The 19775-nt window shown below is 44.9% G+C and overlaps 1 protein-coding gene across 2 annotated transcripts; it reads right to left on the bottom strand.

The window, feature by feature from the left end:
- Positions 1 to 11226: 11226 nt before the first annotated feature.
- Positions 11227 to 16217, bottom strand: FGFBP1 (fibroblast growth factor binding protein 1). 2 transcript variants are annotated; one of them, XM_083460635.1, is made up of 2 exons: positions 15992 to 16217; positions 11227 to 12546 (listed from the first exon to the last, which is right to left on the bottom strand). In XM_083460635.1, the coding sequence occupies exons 1-2, from the start codon at positions 16066 to 16068 to the stop codon at positions 11838 to 11840; spliced, it is 786 nt and encodes a 261-aa protein (XP_083316761.1). In that variant the 5' UTR covers positions 16069 to 16217; the 3' UTR covers positions 11227 to 11837. The 2 variants fall into 2 exon arrangements, with proteins under 2 accessions (XP_083316761.1, XP_083316762.1); XM_083460636.1 differs by having other exon boundaries at positions 11227 to 12554; positions 15992 to 16148.
- Positions 16218 to 19775: the final 3558 nt, after the last annotated feature.

The raw sequence follows: 19775 nt of genomic DNA, 5'->3' as shown, positions 1-19775 counted from the left end.
CCAATCATACTGCTGCATTCTGAATCCTATTGTTCTAGGACCAATCAGACTGCTGCATTCTGAATCCTATTGTTCTAGGACCAATCAGACTGCTGCATTTTGGATCCTATTGTTCTAGCACCAACCAGACTGCTGCATTTTGGATCCTATTCAACTCAGTACATAACAAGCTTTATAAACTGCAGTGTGCTTACTCGTCCACTGGAAGGCGAGAGGCGGCTGATAACAGGTTGGAATTGCAGTTGACATACAGTTTAGGGTTTGAACCTCTGGGTTCTTCGTGCATCCCATTTCATTTGCACTAAAATATATTTTTGTTCAAGCACTATTAAGCGAATATTTCAATATTTGTTAAAAAAAATAAGTAGGCAGCGGGTATTTTAGCACAATGTTATCGGAATGCTCTACTGTTAAGCTGCTTAACAGTCTCAGAATTGACTGTGAGTTGCTGTTAGCATGAGATACAGCTCATTAATTCAATGCAACAATCAAGATAAAGGTAAAGGGACCCCTGACCATTAGGTCGAGTCGTGACCGACTCTGGGGTTGTGGCGCTCATCTCGCTTTATTGGCCGAGGGAGCCGGCGTACAGCTTCCGGGTCATGTGGCCAGCATGACTAAGCTGCTTCTGGTGAACCAGAGCAGCACATGGAAACGCCATTTACCTTCCCGCCGGAGTGGTACCTATTTATCTACTTGCACTTTGACGTGCTTTTGAACTGCTAGGTTGGCAGGAGCTGAGACCGAGCAACAGGAGCTGACCCTGCAACAATCAATATAAAATAGTACAATTATTGCCTGAATCTGATTTGGATCTGAGCTGAGGGAGAAGCAAGACATGAGGCAGCTAATGTTGCTGCTACTGTTGATACCAATTCATAGAGTCACAGAGCGGCAGAGTTTGAAGGGACACCAAGGGTCATCTAGTCTAACCCCTTGAAATGCAAGAATCTGAACTAAAGGCGGTCAAGGTCCTGTGTGAGTGTCTGGAGGCGGTTGGAGGATGGATGGCAGCTAACAGATTGAGGTTGAATCCTGACAAGACACAAGTACTATTTTTGGGGATGGGGCGGGCTGGTGTAGAGGACTCCCTGGTCCTGAATGGGGTAACTGTGCCCCTGAAGGACCAGGTGTGCAGCCTGGGAGTCATTTTGGACTCACAGCTGCCCATGGAGGTACAGGTCAATTCTGTGTCCTGGGCAGCTGTCTACCAGCTCCATCTGGTATGCAGGCTGAGACCCTACCTGCCCGCAGACTGTCTCACCAGAGTGGTGCATGCTCTAGTTATCTCTCACTTGGACTACTGCAATGCGCTCTATGTGGGGCTACCTTTGAAGGTGACTCGGAAACTACAACTAATCCAGAATGCGGCAGCTAGACTGGTGACTGGGAGTGGCCGCCGAGACCATATAAAACCGGTCTTGAAAGACCTACACTGGCTCCCAGTACGTTTCCGAGCACAATTCAAAGTGTTGGTGCTGACCTTTAAAGCCCCGAACGGCCTCGGTCCAGTATACCTGAAGGAGCGTCTCCTCCCCCATCGTTCTGCCCGGACACTGAGATCCAGCGCTGAGGGCCTTCTGGCGGTTCCCTCACTGTGAGAAGCCAAGTTACAGGGAACCAGGCAGAGGGCCTTCTTGGTAGTGGCACCCACCCTGTGAAAGGCCCTCCCACCAGATGTCAAAGAGAAAAACAACTACCAGACTTTTAGAAGACATCTGAAAGCAGCCCTGTTTAGGAAAGCTTTTAATGTTTAATAGACTATTGTATTTTAATATTCTGTTGGAAGCCACCCAGATCAGCTGGGGAAACCCAGCCAGATGGGCAGGGTATAAATTATTATTATTATTATTATTATTATTATTATTATTATTATTATTATTAAGCATCCATGGCAGATGACCATCGAACCTCTGCTTAAAAACCTCCAAGGAAGGAGAGTCTACCACCTTCAAAGGGAGTCTGTTCTGCTACTGCTACATATTTATAATAATTTATAATTTATTTATAATTACTTCATATTTATTTATAATAATATTTGCATATCACCTCTTGGCCCTTACAAGGACCCTCACAGATTTATTAGGTTTCTTATCCACCCCTTACCATAAGATCCCGGGGCAAGTTACAATAATGTAAAAATGCAATATTCAAATCCATTAAAACAACTTGCAATTGGAATAATAGGGTGGTGCCAGGGCTTTTTCCCCAGCCAGAATTCGCCAAAGCTGAGCTCCAGTACCTCTCAGGTGGGCACCATTGCCACGCTAAGAGAATAAGGTGGGGGTTCATTGTGAGTTCCGCTTTCTCTAGAAAAATAGCACTGACTATATAGTTTCAATTTTTTATTATTATTTTCCTCAGAAGCTTATGAGGAATTCCTTTTTTAACATTTTTCATTTTCTCATTTTACGGATATTTTAACAAAAAAAAATTTACATAGTCAAATTAAAACATCAAATGTTGACCTCCCTCCCCCCTTTCTGCGGTTAATTGTGTTATATCTTTTTCACTGCATATCCAATTCAAACTGTTTGCTAGTTTTCTTTTAATAGTCCCTTTAATTTATTCTCACTGCATGTTTTAATGTCAGTCATGCAATTGCTTCAAGTTGTTTTCAAAAGTCATGTGCCCTCTTTAATTTAGACACAGATTTTAGGCGATGGGGGTTTCTTTACCAGTCAACCTGACTGAGTCTCTGTCTGTCTGGCCACAGGAGATGTAATTCTTTTCAGCTGGTGATGAAGCTCTGTGGCAGAGGACAGGATCACACTTCAAAACGACCTTGACAGATTAGAGAACTAGGCCAAAACAAACAAGATGAATTTTAACAGGGAGAAATGTAAAGTATTGCACTTGGGCAAAAAAAATGAGAGGCACAAATACAAGATGGGTGACACCGGGCTTGAGAGCAGTACATGTGAAAAGGATCTAGGAGTCTTGGTTGACCACAAACTTGACATGAGCCAACAGTGTGACGCGGCAGCTAAAAAAGCCAATGCAATTCTGGGCTGCATCAATAGAAGTATAGCATCTAGATCAAGGGAAGTAATAGTGCCACTGTATTCTGCTCTGGTCAGACCTCACCTGGAGTACTGTGTCCAGTTCTGGGCACCACAGTTCAAGAAGGACACTGACCAACTGGAACGTGTCCAGAGGAGGGCAACCAAAATGGTCAAAGGCCTGGAAACGATGCCTTACGAGGAACGGCTAAGGGAGCTGGGCATGTTTAGCCTGGAGAAGAGGAGGTTAAGGGGTGATATGATAGCCATGTTCAAATATATAAAAGGATGTCACATAGAGGAGGGAGAAAGGTTGTTTTCTGCTGCTCCAGAGAAGCGGTCATGGAGCAATGGATCCAAACTACAAGAAAGAAGATTCCACCTAAACATTAGGAAGAACTTCCTGACAGTAAGAGCTGTTCAACAGTGGAATTTGCTGCCAAGGAGTGTGGTGGAGTCTCCTACTTTGGAGGTCTTTAAGCAGAGGCTTGACAACCATATGTCAGGAGTGCTCTGAGGGTGTTTCCTGCTTGGCAGGGGGTTGGACTCGATGGCCCTTGTGGTCTCTTCCAACTCTATGATTCTATGACTGAGATGAGTGTGAGCTCTCATTCGCTTGTGCAGGAGAAGCTGGGCATTCTTCAAGCTGTGGGTCAACTGTTTTAGAGCCTCTCAGAGCAATTGAGCAACCTTACCTAAATAAGGGATGCGGGTGGCGCTGTGGGTTAAACCACAGAGCCTAGGACTTGCCGATCAGAAGGTCAGTGGTTCAAATCCCCGTGACGGGTGAGCTCCCGTTGCTCTCTCCCAGCTCCTGCCAACCTAGCAGTTTGAGAACACATCAAAATGCAAGTAGATAAATAGGTACCACTCTGGTGGGAAGGTAAATGGAGGGGGGGAGAGGTGTTTCGACTCCCTGTTCTTTTGCCTGTAGGAAGTCTACTGTTGGTAGAAACTCCTTCTTTTCCCCACTCTCTGTAGCTTACAGTTGACAGAACTACCCTGAGAATAGCCTTCTGGATAAAACCTGACTGTCTGAGTAGCTCTCACAATGGGATGAGGTCCGTGTTGGTGATACATCTCCCTGCACCATCCCTCCGAGATGAGTGGAAGGAAGCGCAGCAAGCCGAAACTCGCAGCGTTTCCTGTCAGTTTTCCAGCACGGATTCTGATTTGCGCCTTTTCTGTAACGAAATCAAAGGAGTGCCGTGCTTGGAGACAACCTAGAGGAAGTAAATAACTCCAAAAACACCAAGGAGCCAACGGAAGGAGCAGGACAAGAAACAAGCAAGGAGTTGCCCTGCCTCAGGCCCCATCAGGAGAGGGGTTTAACAAAGCAGAGGGCGTGGAGCTTGTTATCTGAGCACATAAACAGTACGTACAAACTGAGGGGAATGCATAATATGCACACAGTGACTGATTGCCGAGCCGCTGCAGTGGTTGGCCGTGAGCAGGTGAGTCCATATCAGGAGGTTGTCAGTCATTGGCCCTAACTGGGAAGGGGAGTGTATCTGAAGAAAGCACCATTGACTCATTCATTGTATCCCCAGCAGGCTGTTAGGCAATGAGATTATGAAATAGGTGTGTCGCTTGTACCAGTGCCAAGGAAGGGAACGAGCGAGGTAGGCCATGAAAGGTGTGGAAACAGATTTCTTAAAAAAACCACACACACACACAAAACATTTCCACCAGAAAGTGTGAACAGGAAAAGAAAACTGAGTGACTAAGTTTGCAGTATGCAAAAGGTCAGAGGCCCACGGCTCCCAAACTTTCTTGCTATGGTTACTGGAATGTCAGATGAAGTACAATTATGGGAACCATTGGGATGGAGTAGGAAGCCACCGTGTTCCTCAGTCCCCATGTCTGTAGTCTAACGATCTTTCATTACCTAACAGGATGTTTGCAAGGAAACCCGAGTCAATTTTTGTTAAACATTTGTAAGCATTCAAAAACTCAGTGTAAATGCTAAATGGAGATCTGGATGGCTGATTCATTGGTAATATGTAAGTCCCTAAACAGTTTATTGAACAGTTTATGAACAGTTTATTGGGGTGTTCCCAGAGAGTGGGTTTTTTCCTCTTGATAACGAAGCAGCTAGTGATGTATGGAAGTGAGAGCTGGACCATAAAGAAGGCTGATCGCCGAAGAATTTATGCTTTTGAATTATGGTGCTGGAGGAGACTCTTGAAAGTCCTATGGTGTGCAAGAAGATCAAACCTCTCCATTCTGAAGGAAATCAGCCCTGAGTGCTCACTGGAAGGACATATCCTGAAGCTGAGGCTCCAATACTTGGGCCACCTCATGAGAAGAGAAGAATCCCTGGAAAAGATTCTGATGTTGGGAAAGATGGAGGGCACAAGAAGGGACGACAGAGGACGAGATGGTTGGACCGTGTTCTCAAAGCTACCAGCATGAGTTTGACCAAACTGCAGGAGGCAGTGGAAGACAGGAGTGCCTGGTGTGCTCTGGTCCATGGGGTCACGAAGAGTCGGACACGACTAAACGACTAAACAACAACAACAAATGAAGCAGCAATAAGCAAGTGCAAATCTAGAACTTTCAGCAGTCCATTTCAGCAGTCCATTTTCCTTTGAGATGCGTGTTGTCATCCGTCTGTCTCAAGAGACAATGGAGTGCATCTCTGGGGGTAAAGTCAAACAGCTGGGGAATCACAGCGCCTGCTGTGGCTGCAGAGACCAGTAACTGCTCCCCCCTGTATTGTTTTTGCTGTGTTAGCGGCACTGAAGTGACTTTTCGAGGGTGCAAGCCAGGGCAGTGTGCTTGGAAGTCCTGGGCTACCCAGATGAGAAGACCTCCATCCTGGCCTCACTGTTGTGGTCCAAAGGAAAGCAGAGCAATACATTTGGCACCAGCTTATCTACAGGAGTTGCTGGAAGGAGGCATACAAGGCGTCTTAGGGTCTCCACTCCATATTTGTGTATGGCTTACTCCTTAGCCTTTTCTTCACACAAAGCAGCAGAGGTTTAGGACCAGACTTTTCCTTCTCCTAGATGAGCTACGTTCTGAAATGGAAGAAGACCACCTGCCCTTATGTGCATCACATGCAGAAACCACCTTCTTGACCATTGGGCCCACTATTGGTTTCGTCTGCTGGAACCTGTCTTCTCATGCAGGGGAGGTCCCAAACTCACTGGATGTTTGACACCCATCGGCCACCCTTACCTGATTTAGCCAGCCAGTCAAAATCGTTCCCAGCCGCTGTTGCCTGCTGAGAGCTTCAAGGAGCCATAGATGGGAGCTGAGTACAGGTTGGACACCAGAAGGAGCACAACATGTTCCCCACTAGAGATACTACGCCTCTCCTTAACACCCCATATACACCATACACTTCAGACATGTAAGTCATAAAGATTTATGCTAGAGGGGGAGGAAAATACTTATATGGGGGTAACTTCTGTTGAACACAGTGGAACATTTTACTGTCTAAACATGCATAGGATAAATCCTGAGTATCAGAATTCAGTGGCGCCTATAGTCTGGGAGGGACACGGGTGGCGCTGTGGTCTAATCCACTGAGCCTCTTGGGCTTGCTGATCAGAAGGTTGGCAGTTCAAATCCCCATGACGGGGTGAGCTCCCGTTGCTCTGTCCCAGCTCCTGCCAACCTAGCAGTTCGAAAGCATGCCAAAAAGTGCAAGTAGATAAATAGGTACCGCTCCAGGGGGAAGGTAAACGGCATTTCTGTGCGCTGCTCTGGTTTCTTAGTCAAGCTGGCCACAAGACCCGGAAAGCTGTCTGTGGACAAATGATGTTTCCCTTGGCCTGTAAAGCGAGATGAGCGCCGCAACCCCAGAGTCGTATGCGACTGGACTTAACTGTCAGGGGTCCATTACCTTTATAGTCTGTGTAACCTGTGGCTCTCCAGATATTGTTGGACTACAAATCCTGGTCACTGGCAATGTTGGCAGAGACTGGTGAGAACTGGAGTCTAGGGAAGGGGAGAAATTTGATTCAGTTCACATGTAAATGTGAAGCTACCTGTTTTGCGCGTTCTGAAACACCATGTGAACTGAAATTCAGCCATCCTTTGAAATTTGCACCTCTAAATTTTGCAGTGCAGTTCTATGGCCAACTAGTGTGTACAAAAGTACATATGCTAAGGGTCAAGTATGCAAAGAAATGCAAATATTAATGAAAGACCAACAAAAATGCATTATATTGGGGACATTGCTTTGCAAAAATGTGCACATTAGGCAAAATTGCATACAAAGTTTGGTGTACGTTTGGAGAGATTCACAATAAAATGCTGGTGAATTTTTATGACTTAAAGAAAAACACAACTCACACGTCAATGTGAAAATGTAAAGAGCTGAACTGAGACTGGAAAAATGAGAAACTGAGAGAAACTGAGACTGAGACCTTTGCCCAACCCTAGGAGTCACTGATTACCCATCCCTGCTAAAGCCATTTGTTAGTTTGCCACAAGCAGCAGAACAGGTGGAAGAACAGCATTACTGTATCTTTTGTTCCGGGCCAAACTGGAAGGGACATGAACAATCAAGCTTCTTTAGTCTGCTCCACTTGTGTAATAAGCAGGGCCAAGGATGAGTCTTTTTTTGGCATGGAAAGGGATGTGCAAGGGAGGGGAACTGAACTTTCTCCTCTTCCCGCCCCACATTCTGTTGCCCCACATTTGTCCCAGCTGAGATCACTCCTGGGCGGAAAGTACATGGGGTTGCAGACTTTCAGTTCCCTAGACTTCCTATCCCTTTTGATATTCAAATTAGACATCTCCCCCGGCCACTGCATTATATGTGAACAGGGCTGGCACATTGCTTAACATACAGGGACATCCATGTATATCACATCAAGTTTAATGCTTTGTGTGCTTCATCACAAACTGAGATGTGACAAGCATGATAAGTGATCTGTCACGATGAACCACAGGGGTGGTTTCTTCTGCCTTACGCCTGTGTGGGTGGTACTCCCAAGGGAAGAAAGCTCATACCTTGGGGTTGGTGGTGGGACGACAGTGAGTGGTCAGAGAGGGAAGAGGAAGAAGACTGGGAGGAGGGGTGTTGGAAACTGAAGAGGTAACAGGAATTGGTGAACAGGATGAGACTGGGGCAGAGAGCAATCCAGAATCAGGGACTGGAGAGGAGAGGGGGCCAAGATGCAGAGATCTGGCAGGCTGCGGAAGAAGCCAGGGAGTCTCCCCCTCTTGCTGTGACCAGCTCCCTTTCTCCCTGGTCTCCCAGAACACATAAAGGAATGTAATAGTGGAGAAAAGAGAGGCAAGATGAAAGAGCCTCTGGTTGCTGGCGAAGGACCAGGAGGAGTCATTGACAGTTGTGAGAAGGCGGGGACCGTAAGTTCTCGCAACAGCTTAATTGGGGCAAGATCTACTGGGAAGCGTGGCTGTGATCACCAGACCTGAGGTGGTTTGTTTGAATAAAGTGTGAACTTCGCTGACACCGGGTGTTTTATTGCTAATCTGCTGCTGACTCCAACTCCTTGATAGCTATTTTTGGTGCCATTATCATGGACAGACTAGTTTGAGACTTTCACTGACACCTGACCTCTGCAGGACAGGGGAGATGATCTACTTACTCTTGATGGATTCCGATAGATTTTCCTACTGACCTATTTGGTGGACATATCCTGATGCTCTGGTTGTTCTCTGGAATATAGAAATGACTGCGTAGTAGTATACACAATCACTCTCAAATGCCTTCTCCTGAATTGTAGAGTTCACCACTACTCTGGTTGTCTGAGAAGCTGGGGCAATAGCACAGGAGGAATGGTGCTTGCATGGTATGCAATTTGTGACAAATCCAATGGGAAACATGCTAGGACGGATGTTAGAGTCTAGCCTGCAGGGATGAAAGTCTGTTTCTCCACCACTGCTTTGCTCAGTGTCAGTCACATTGTGAGTGGCAGAAGTCGTATTGCAGCTTGGTCTGTGAGGAGAGTTGGTAGAACCCATGACAGGCTGCTCTGGCCAATTTGCAAAATAAAACCACTCATATCAATTCTGACTTAGACTTCACATTTCTGACTGAGTCAAGGAACTTATAGTAAAGTGTATATAGGCGCATATGCGTATATGTCTGATTATTTGGGGACTTGTGTCGTAGCATAGTCATCTTGTTCTTAGGAATGTGCCAGAAGTATTCTAAGATAGCAGTCTGAGACTGTGTTCATGCAACAGTTGATTCCGTTTTCACAAGATTTCCCTAACTGTTAATTATATATGAGTTTTCACACGATGTAGAAGCCACTTATAGATATCTAGTGGGTGTTTTGTGCTTATATCTGTGTTAATTGCTTCCAGCAAATTTTTTATGCTTGCAACGCCATTAACCCAGAAAATTGTGGGAGTTGTGTTGACATTTGGGGTGTTATCCTGGCATACAGCTCTTCCCTGCTGTTTTTATGACATCTTTCCGCAGGGCCTGCAAGACAGAGTTGTTCCACCAGGCCTTTGGCCAGGGCACAGCCTGACTCCCTCCTTCGGCAATCTTCGTGGAGCTCTGGCCCAATGGTTGCCAGTGGCTTGAATTAATTAATTTTATAATGAATGATTTTAGAGTGTTGTGTTGTGTTGTGTTGTGTTGTGTTGTGTTGTACTGTTGTACTGTTTTATTGTTGTTAGCCGCCCTGAGCCCGGCTTCGGCTGGGGAGGGTGGTATATAAATAAAATTTATTATTATTATTATTATTATTATTATTATTATTATTATTATTATTCATGGGTGGCTCATGGGAGAGCAAGTGCATGTATGTGCAGAAAGTGTGGCATACAGTGACGATCATTGTTGTGTCATTCCAGGCCCACTGGTGTGGATGAAATTGAGTGTGACATGCTGAGATATTGGTCAAAAAGCCAATAGCAGGTAACGTAGCAGTGTGAAAGGAACATTAGAAAATGAGGCAGACTCCCTCAGGGTCAAATTATATCTCCAATCCATCATGAGTGGAATAACTCTTGTTTTTTTAACAAATGATTACACGGACTTATGTACTCAACATGCATGCAAAAGGCACACATCCCTGTTTGTCCTGCGTTGATTGATTTTAAGTCTATTGAAAATTCAACAAATGTTCTTAGCATACACATTTGTCTTGCAAGCTTGACAGTATCCAATAATTTGCCTTTGGACGTTGCTGAATTGTCCCCCTTCAAAAACCAATTTTTTATTTATTAAAAAACATTAAGATCATGTATAGTACCATTAGTCCGGGTTGTAGATTAGAATTTCATACTACAATGGTACCTCGGGTTAAGTACTTAATTCGTTCCAGAGTTCTGTTCTTAACCTGAAACTGTTCTTAACCTGAAGCACCACTTTAGCTAATGGGGCCTCCCACTGCTGCTGCGCCGCTGGAACACGATTTCTGTTCTCATCCTGAAGCAAATTTCTTAACCTGAAGCACTATTTTCGGGTTAGCAGAGTCTGTAACCTGAAGCGTATGTAACCTGAGGTACCCCTGTACACACACACACACACACACACACACACTTTGGGAATATGGAACATTCATGGACTTCTCTTGACTGAAGGAGAGGAAAACATCTTGAAATTTTCCCCTATGTCAGCCACTTAAATATATGAAAATGTAAATTAAAAATAATTTAGAAATACGTTTGCCCCTACTCCAACAAGGTTCCCAAGGTATCCCATTTTTGGGGGGATCTACGACAGCTGAGTCCATCTATATAGTTCCATCTGCGATTCCAGTTCACAGTGTGATTAACTTACGAGTAAACACATTGATGTTCACTGCAAGTAATGCATGAACACAACAGAGAGAAATGTGGCTGTTAAAACCATAAAGGTAAAGGTACCCCTGCCCGTACGGGCCAGTCTTGACAGACTCTAGGGTTGTGCGCCCATCTCACTTAAGAGGCCGGGGGCCAGCGCTGTCCGGAGACACTTCTGGGTCACGTGGCCAGCGTGACAAAGCTGCATCTGGCGAGCCAGTGCAGCACACGGAACGCCGTTTACCTTCCCGCCAGTAAGCGGTCCCTATTTATCTACTTGCACCTGGGGGTGCTTTCGAACTGCTAGGTTGGCAGGCGCTGGGACCGAGCAACGGGAGTGCACCCCGCCGCGGGGATTCGAACCGCCGACCTTTCGATCGGCAAGCCCTAGGCGCTGAGGCTTTTACCCACAGCGCCATCCGCATCCCTATCGTTAAAACCATAGATATCCACAATTTTCTCATACAGAAAGAAATGTTTAACACATAGAGAACAAACCTGAGTAGATATTTAACTTTATTAATTTTCTGCAATTCTGAAAGCAAAAGTACAAAAAGTGCATAGCACTGAAATAATCACTTTGGCTAGAAATACTCAAGCGAAGGAGGAGATATTCAACAAAGCCTAATATGTACATTTTTACAGAGGGCTTGTAACATCCAATGGTAACATTTATATAGCATGCTATATAAATCAATTTCTCTCTTTAGAAAAATAAAATATATAGCATCTTTGATGACCTGAGAAAAGCAGTATCTTCTGGGGGAGGGGGAGACCTTTAAATGTTCACTTTGAAGATGTCACCCTTATATGATGGGAAAATAAGCACGATTTCGGCCTCGGTCCAATTTCCCTCCATGAGTTGTATCATGTGACCTCTTCCCCACAGTTACGTGGCGGTAAGGAGGGTGCAAGTGGTATCAGTAGTTGTGGCCATGGGGTTTGGCAGCAGCCCCTTTTGGAGATGAAAAAGGAATCACCTTTGAGTGTCTCCAGGAAAACTGGTTCCTGGGCAAATGTATTAGAGGGCTATAGGGTTCGTCCTTCTACAATGTGATTTACATGTGCGCCTGTAGTAACTCAAGGAATGTTGCCAACCTTGTTGTATTCCTATTTGCACTTTTTATCTTGTATCATTGAAATGACGAAAAGGCAAAGAGACCGCCATAACTCTGAGCAGTGTTCTTCAGCCACCTTTTTCTGATCAATATAATCAACATCTTCAACACAATTGCTGGATGCTTCGTCTGGTCGGGTTCCAGATGTATCAGGTTCCAGAGGGGTCTCCTGTCCATGGTGAACTGGCTTGTCTTCTCTGGAACTAGTTGGTGTCACCATTCTAAGGTGAGCAGCTGATGGCCCTTTCCTACAGATTTTAGATTTTAAGATACTCTTTGGGTCTTCACAGATGTTCTTCTGCCTCTTTAGAGACCGAGTAATTTGCTTCCAGAACACCTTCTTGTTTTCTGCATACTGAGGACAGCTGGAAGGGTTTCCTGAAAATTCACAGGAGAAGGTGCTCTCTGATCTTTTGCAATCAATTTTCAAGGTAGCAATCTCTGCTTCATTCAGCACCCAGGTACACTCAGACTTCTCTTTGGTGATGAACTTGCCTTTAAGTGAACCCTTCTGTCCTCGGGTTTTCTGACCTCTTCCATTCTGGTCATCAGAGCCAGGCTGTGGCCTCTCACCTTTTCCATTGTTGGTCCTCCCTCTTCTCCTCTCTTTCTGTTTTTCACAGTCAGCTTGTAGCACCTGGGAGAACACAATAAGGGCACACAGAACAGCGAAATGTCTGATCTTCATGGTTTGCTGTTCTCTTGAAACCTGTTTAGGGAGAGTAAAATGAATTTATGACAATCCATATTTTCATCTTTAGCCATGTTGGCATCAACATTATCGATACTCTGACACCAGCAAAGATCATAAAGCAGTACAATGATCAGCGTCTCACATCATGGTATCTTTCTAGCATGGATTTATCTCTGTAAAAAAAAAAAAAGTGCTAACCTCTGTTGCAATGCCTTAGCCTCTGGAAATTCAAGGTATTCATTGCCCAAAATGCAAGCAGACACCTTATGCATGATCTATCCCCTCCATTTCTGAAGGATACTAATTGTCTCTCAGCCTCATGCTTACAAGATCTTGAACAGATGGAGGTAAGAGCCAGAGCCAGTAGGCTTGAGCCTTACCCTTCCTCTTTCTAATTTTGTCAGGTGGTGCATGAACACCTGTACAAAGTACCTGCTTTTCAGAGTGAGGGACATAACTGGGCTTTATCCAGGACTGTATGAGCAGAACTCTTCCCTCCTCCAGGAACACCCCCAAATCCTTCTACAGAGGGTATAGCAGACCTCCTGAATATTATGGGCTCTTATTTACAGGGATGAGGGATAAGGGGATCACCCAAAATTGGATTTGGGGTAGTTCTGAAAGGGCTGTAGGGTGGACGAGGAGGAAATAAAAATCCAGTTGCATGAACTGCCTTCTGCTTGTGCAATGTCAGGTACAACCCATGGCCATATAGTCAAATGGGGGGGGGGGGGGCAAGTCAATAAACTAGGGGCACCTTAAGCAAAAGTACTATACTTTTGTCAGGAATTGGCAAATAGGATTTTAAAAGACTTAAATAACAGAATTGGGTGCCTCATTTAAAATAAATATTACATCAATCGGTCTTGATTTGGCCAGGACCAAACAGGATATTATTTTTAAATGACCAGCTCAGATGTTTCTTGACCAGGAAGTCATATTATGATCGTGACTACCTGACTGTTGCCACAATCAGTCTTTATAAGGTTATATCTCAAAACTGCCCCAAAGGTAAAATTGGCTTTGGCACTATGTTTTAAGAGCACCCGGATAACTTTTGTGCAAAACGTGAAATTGTTTCCTTTCTCCCACATTCACTTGAGGATGATATCAATTTCTAATCTCATCCTAGATCTGTCTGACTGCCGAACCAACTCTGAAGACAATATAGGTTAGGAAATTATACTTTCACTCAGCCAGAAAGCAAACAGGGGTGTGTTTGAGAGCTTAGATGAACTGATTCTTCAGTCCACAGTTTCCCTTTAGGCAGAACATCACTTGCAGCTAAGATCACTTGAAATTTATTCAGATATGCAGCTGTTTCACATCCGGCTCCCACTGCCCTTTCTGACTATCCCTTTTCTTTCATTTCAGCCAAATCCAAGTTAAAGAAGGATCAGGGAAAGAGCCACGAACAGGATGAAAAGTCTGCCAGAGGCAACAGAAGATAGGACAGAAAGCTGATGCTAATGTGTAGCAGTGCCCATGGAAAAGTGGTACCCACCGTTTTCCAGGATGCTAGAATGTTGGGTGTGTATGTTTAAGTCCCTGCTTCGCACAGATAGGTTTGTTGTGAGGTTTAAACAACATTCTGAGCTCCTTGGGGGCAGGGTTAGTGCAATCTGTACAGCAGATTTCTATGCTCATAGGAAGAGCTTATTAGTAAAAAAACCAAAAACCTTTATCCTCAAATGGGAAAGCCCCTCCAGAAAATTTATTTCATGTGTATGAAGCACAGGGCCATTCCTTATTCAAAGCTCAATAGCTCTTAGCCTCAATCCAGAGATAGACTGCCATGCACACTTAAGGCTGCACATGCCAATTTGGGTGGCTTGGTTTATATTTAGTCCAGCAGCTCTGTGCTTATTGATTATTGAATAATCAAACCGTGTTTCAGACTCCCCTCTGATCATCATAATATAATAGAATTGTAGAACTGGAGGGGACCGCAAAGGTTCAGGAATGCAGGAACCAAAGCTCTACTGGAGTAAAAGTTCATGTAAAAGTACCTCTCCAACTTAGACTTCTGAAAAATAGTGAAAAAGGCTGCAATCCTCTGTGTGCTTACGACTAACCCAATGGAGATACATACAAGTCAGCTGAATATTAAATATTAAATATGATGCTATGCTAAGGGGAAAAAAACAGGGGACGTGTTTCCTTTACAATGCAGATACATGTCAAAAATGACAGGAGGGAAATGTACACTTGGAATTTGTTCTGCTGCCGTAACTCGTTTTGCAAACCTGAGCCCTGTTGCTGGTGAGCCACCCTGAGTGGATAAGCATCATTTATTACATGTAAGAACTGACAGTTATTGCATGATCTGTAACCACAGTTAGTGTGAAAATATTGAAGTGGGCCACATCTTCAGTGCTTGCTGCCACACCTCCTCCAACAGACAATTTCCAAGGCATTCACATTAGCAAAATGCAAGATTTACTCATGCGCAAGACTCCCTACTTAATCTGAATACTGCTCACCCAACGGCAAAAGTAGGTACCCAATGGTTTTTCTCCTATCCAACTCTTTGGGGACAGAAGTCTAACACTGCAGTTCTTGGCCCACAGACTTCAGAGGAACTATTCCAGAGCAAAAGCCTGGACCAGCACACACAGATCTTAAATGGGCATACTTGGGATAAAGCCCCATTAAAGTCAGTAGGATTATGTCTGAGGAAATAGGCAAAGAACTGGGCTCCACATCCCACAGCCATCAATAAGATTTAAGCAACATAACGAGAACATAGGAAGCAGCCTTTCTGTTGAATTCAGAACATTAGTCCATCTAACCCAGTAATGTGAACCTTGGCTGGCACTGACCACACAGTTGCATCTTTCTTTCCTAATTGCTGTTGCTGTTGAAAAGGAGCCTCTGAAATCTCAAGCAGGAACAGAAGAGCAGTAAGGATGCCAGGAACATAGGAAACTGCCTTATATGGAATCCACTGGTCATTGGGCCATATAGGTCAGTATTGCCTATACAGGGTTGCAGTGGTTCTCCAGGGTTTCAGACAGACTTCTTTCACATCCCTATCTGGAGCTGCCAGGGAATGAACCTGGGACTTCCTTGGTACAAGGCAGATGTTCTACTACTGGTGTGGAGTGACTGCTTAGTTCTTTTGCCTCTTGCTATTTGCCCACTCGCAATCACCCTCCCCAAGCCGCTTTCCCCACTATCTTGGGGGAAGCTGCCTGTAAAATGTAGTTTATAGTGGAAGACAGAGGGGAAAGGGTAAGCAGCCATTCCAGTTCCCCCTCGCCCCCTCTGCCCTCCTGCTGTCTGTTAATAAGGTTCTGCTTTTTAGTTTTAAAATGTGAATGAAAAAGAAAAAGACTCCTGTAGGTAATGTGCAGTTTGCCTTTGAGCAGGCAACCAAGAAATTTAGCCACTCCGTTCTGAGAGATTAGCATTCTATTGCAGACAAATTGCAAGATAGCTATTACACATACCTCCTGCTGTCTTTTCCACTTGTCCAAGTGTAAAACTCAAGGTGATTCCCGTCTCCTTCAAAGTACTGACGCTTCATGCCTATTTATACAGTCAGAGACACACCTACACGCCTTCGGAAGGGTATTACTCCACAATAGCACATTTTAGAACCTTATACGTTTACTGCCCAGACACACCTTCTGGAAATATGCCAGGTCTTATTTGCAACAGTTAAAACACACACACAAAAAACCACCGGTTACAGTGCAGTGGCAGATATATGTTTGAAAGAAGGAAAACGTGCCAACTCCTTTCCCTTTCTTGCCTCACAAAGGGAGTCGAAATACTCTCTTGATATATGCAGTTATCAGAACAGGGAAGAAGGAGTAGCAAATGATTGCTACGGACATGAATGACATTCAGAAGGGGGGGGGGGAAGAGAGCGCTCTCTGGTTGACGTGAGTCACCACACTTATTTCCTTTGATTGTTAAAAGTTCTGTTCCCTACAACTTTTGATAAAGGGCGTCTCCAGTCAGTCAGCATTTTGCCAAAGTGACATATCGGGAATTGCAGGTCATGCAATTAAAGCACTCTGTCACCCTAAGACAAGGTTTTCCATGTGGCACCCATGGGTGCTGATGTACCGTCATCTATGTTGCCTACGAAAGGGACGCGGGTGGCGCTGTGGTCTAAACCACTGAGCCTAGGGCTTGCTGATCGGAAGGTTGGCGGTTCGGGTCCCCACGGCGGAGTGAGCTCCTGTTGCTCGGTCCCAGCTTCTGCCAACCTAGCAGTTTGAAAGCACGTCAAAAAGTGCAAGTAGATAAATAGGTACCGCTTCAGTGGGAAGGTAAATGGCGTTTCCATGCGTTGCTCTGGTTCGCCAGAAGTGGCTTAGTCCTGCTGGCCACATGACCTGGAAAAACTGTCTGCGGACAAACGCCGGCTCCCTTGGCCAGTAAAGCAAGATGAGCGCCGCAACCCCAGAGTCATTCGCGACTGGACTTAACTGTCAGGGGTCCTTTACCTTATGAAAGGTAGATATCCCCTCAAAAACCCCATAATATTTGTGAGGCTGTTTGCTCTTCCTGCTCAGAACCTGTTTGGACTAATTTAACCCCTCCTGCATTAAACACCTCCCCACAACATGTTCATATTTCATGGAAACCCACCCTTTCTGAGCAGAAAAGGGAGTGGTACAAAGAGTGAGTCTTTAGTCTTTCCCCCTATTGATGGGGCAGCTGGGGGGGGCATTGTTGCACCATTTTGTGTTCCTATCTCTTTTTCTGGTCTTTTATATATAGCAGTCATTTTATACAACCCCTTGGCAGCCACTGTGTGACTGGCACCCATGGCACATGCTCAAAATTCAAAAGGTGCCCCATTGGCCCCCAAAAGTTGGTGGTCCTTATCCTAGTGCAGTAAGTTCCCTTTAAAAAAAGAAATGGACTTTTTGTGGGTAGGAGAGCGATGGGGGAGTGCATTGAAAAGTGTGGAATGAATGGTTAACAGGAAGATGCACAAATACCTCACATCACGATGACTGCTGATCTTTTTCTATCAAGTATTAATCGAGAGTTCGTTCTGATTTGTTTGCAGGAAGGTTATAATTTCACCTCTGTGTAAGGTTTGTGCAAGCAAATCAGGAAGAGTGCTTAATAAATCTGTCCTCTGGAGATGTCCCTGAAGAGCTCTTCTACAATTAAAACCACAGGGACTGAAAAAAAACAACCCCCAAACAGATTTAGGACAGTGATGTTATTGCACATGAACAACTAGCAGTTTCGTACCAGGCATTGCTTGGGAATTCTAATAAATGAGAAGATCCATGTAGTTTTGAAATGGATGGTTAAAATCAGTGTTAGTTTTGAAAGGTTCCGTCTGCTGTCTTGATTCAAAATGCACTTGCATCAAAAGATGGATGAAAGTCTGCAAAGTTTTGTTCTCTCCTAAGAGGTGTCCAAGAGTCTAGTGAACAGACAACTTTTCAAAATATATAATATAGATAATACGGAAATAACAGCTTGCATTTTGTTGCTTTGAAAATGCCTGTTAATGGGAGCTCTTCTATCTGTTGCCTCCCATGTCCTTATTTCAATAATGCTAGAAGGAGGAGGAGGAGGAGAAGTTTGGATTTGATATCCCGCTTTATCACTCCCCGAAGGCGTCACAAAGCGGCTAACATTCTCCTTTCCCTTCCTCCCCCACAACAAACACTCTGTGAGGTGAGTGGGGCTGAGAGACTTCAGAGAAGTGTGACTGGCCCAAGGTCACCCAGCAGCTGCATGTGGAGGAGCAGAGACACGAACCCGGTTCCCCAGATTACGAGTCCACCACTCTTAACCACTACACCACGCTGGCTCCCATTGCTCCCATTGCTGCAAGGAGCGGGTGAGCAGCTATTTGGAAAACCCCTACATGGTTTTGTAGAAATGCCAGGCAGTGCATTTCTTACTTATGTAAATGACTTTTGGGGAATCTGGCCCGTCACATGACTAAGCTGTCTTCATGGAAATCCTTGCAAAATCTGCAAGGTGAAAGTACCAAGAAATACATTATACATTCAGCAGAATTCCCAACCATCCCACCGCCCAGCTCCACACGGAAGTGTAGGATGGAAATCCCCACTCGGCAGACTGCTTTCATTTACTTGCAGAGTAGCAATATTGGCTAAATTTTCAATCCTGGTTGCTGGGATTGGTCATCAAAGCCATTGGCAAAGCCCAGTTCTTACTTGCCAGCTATTCATCTTGTCACTTAACACTTAGCACTTCAGGGCTTGGGCTGTCTGGTGTCTATTACATGCTGGTTTTGGGTGGATCATTTCTTCTGGCAGCAGAACATTTGTTACATGCAACCCCCATACTGAAGGCTTTTGCCAGTTTAGGATTTTCCTTGTTCATATATGAATTCCTGCCAGCCTAGCAGTTCAAAAGCACGTCAAACTGCAAGTAGATAAATAGGTACCACTCCAGCGGTAAGGTAAAGGGCATTTCCATGTGCTGCTCTGGTTTGCCAGAAGCAGCTTAAGTCATGCTGGCTCCCTCGGCCAATAAAGTGAGATGAGCGCCACAACCCCAGAGTCGGTCACGACTGGACCTAATGGTCAGGGGTCCCTTTACCTTTACCTATATGAATGAATGACCACCGTCTACTTTTATTGTCTCATTCCCCCTATAATTTGCACACACTCAACAGTTTGTTGCAATCACTTGCTTGATATCTGGTTTCCCCCCCTACCACTCACAATGTAGGTTATATATACAGTGGTACCTCGGGTTACAGACGCTTCAGGTTACAGACTCCGCTAACCCAGAAATAATACATCAGGTTAAGAACTTTGCTTCAGAAGGAGAACAGAAATCGTACGGCGGCAGTGGGAGGCCCCATTAGCTAAAGTGGTACCTCAGGCTAAGAACAGTTTCAGGTTAAGAACAGACCTCCAGAACGAATTAAGTTCTTAACCCGAGGTACCACTGTATCTTATGTGAGAAAAGTCCTCATATAGCTCCCACCTGGTTTATCAACATCAAATTGGGGTCAAGGCTGCCCAGGATGTTCTGTTCCTCAGACAAAGAACAAAATGACACCTTCCATTCCACATACAAAAACTGGCTGGACTAGAAGTTGAATCTGGAGACGAGACAGCCTCCATCACCACACCCGAAAGCAGCAGCCATCTTAGCTCCTTGACCCTCAACAGTGACCGCCAGAGGAAGTTGCCTCACTCTGCCTGGGACAGGGGCACCATCTCGTCCTTCATCTCAGGCAACAAAATGTCTTGACCTGGTGGTGGCTGGTGC

This window comes from Podarcis liolepis (assembly GCF_965112155.1).
Source record: "Podarcis liolepis genome assembly, chromosome: 9".
Classification (NCBI taxonomy): Eukaryota; Metazoa; Chordata; class Lepidosauria; order Squamata; family Lacertidae; genus Podarcis; species Podarcis liolepis.
Note: the sequence above shows the minus strand (reverse complement) of the source record. Positions and strands in the feature narration are given on the sequence as shown.

What these genes read in the sequence shown, in the direction of transcription:
- FGFBP1 (XM_083460635.1), bottom strand. Translation starts at nt 16,068, where the DNA reads ATGAAGCGTCAGTACTTTGAAGGAGACGGGAATCACCTTGAGTTTTAC. An exon ending in AGTGGAAAAGACAGCAGGAG is followed by an intron (nt 12,547 to 15,991) that starts GTATGTGTAATA and finishes ACAGGTTTCAAG; the next exon opens with AGAACAGCAAACCATGAAGA.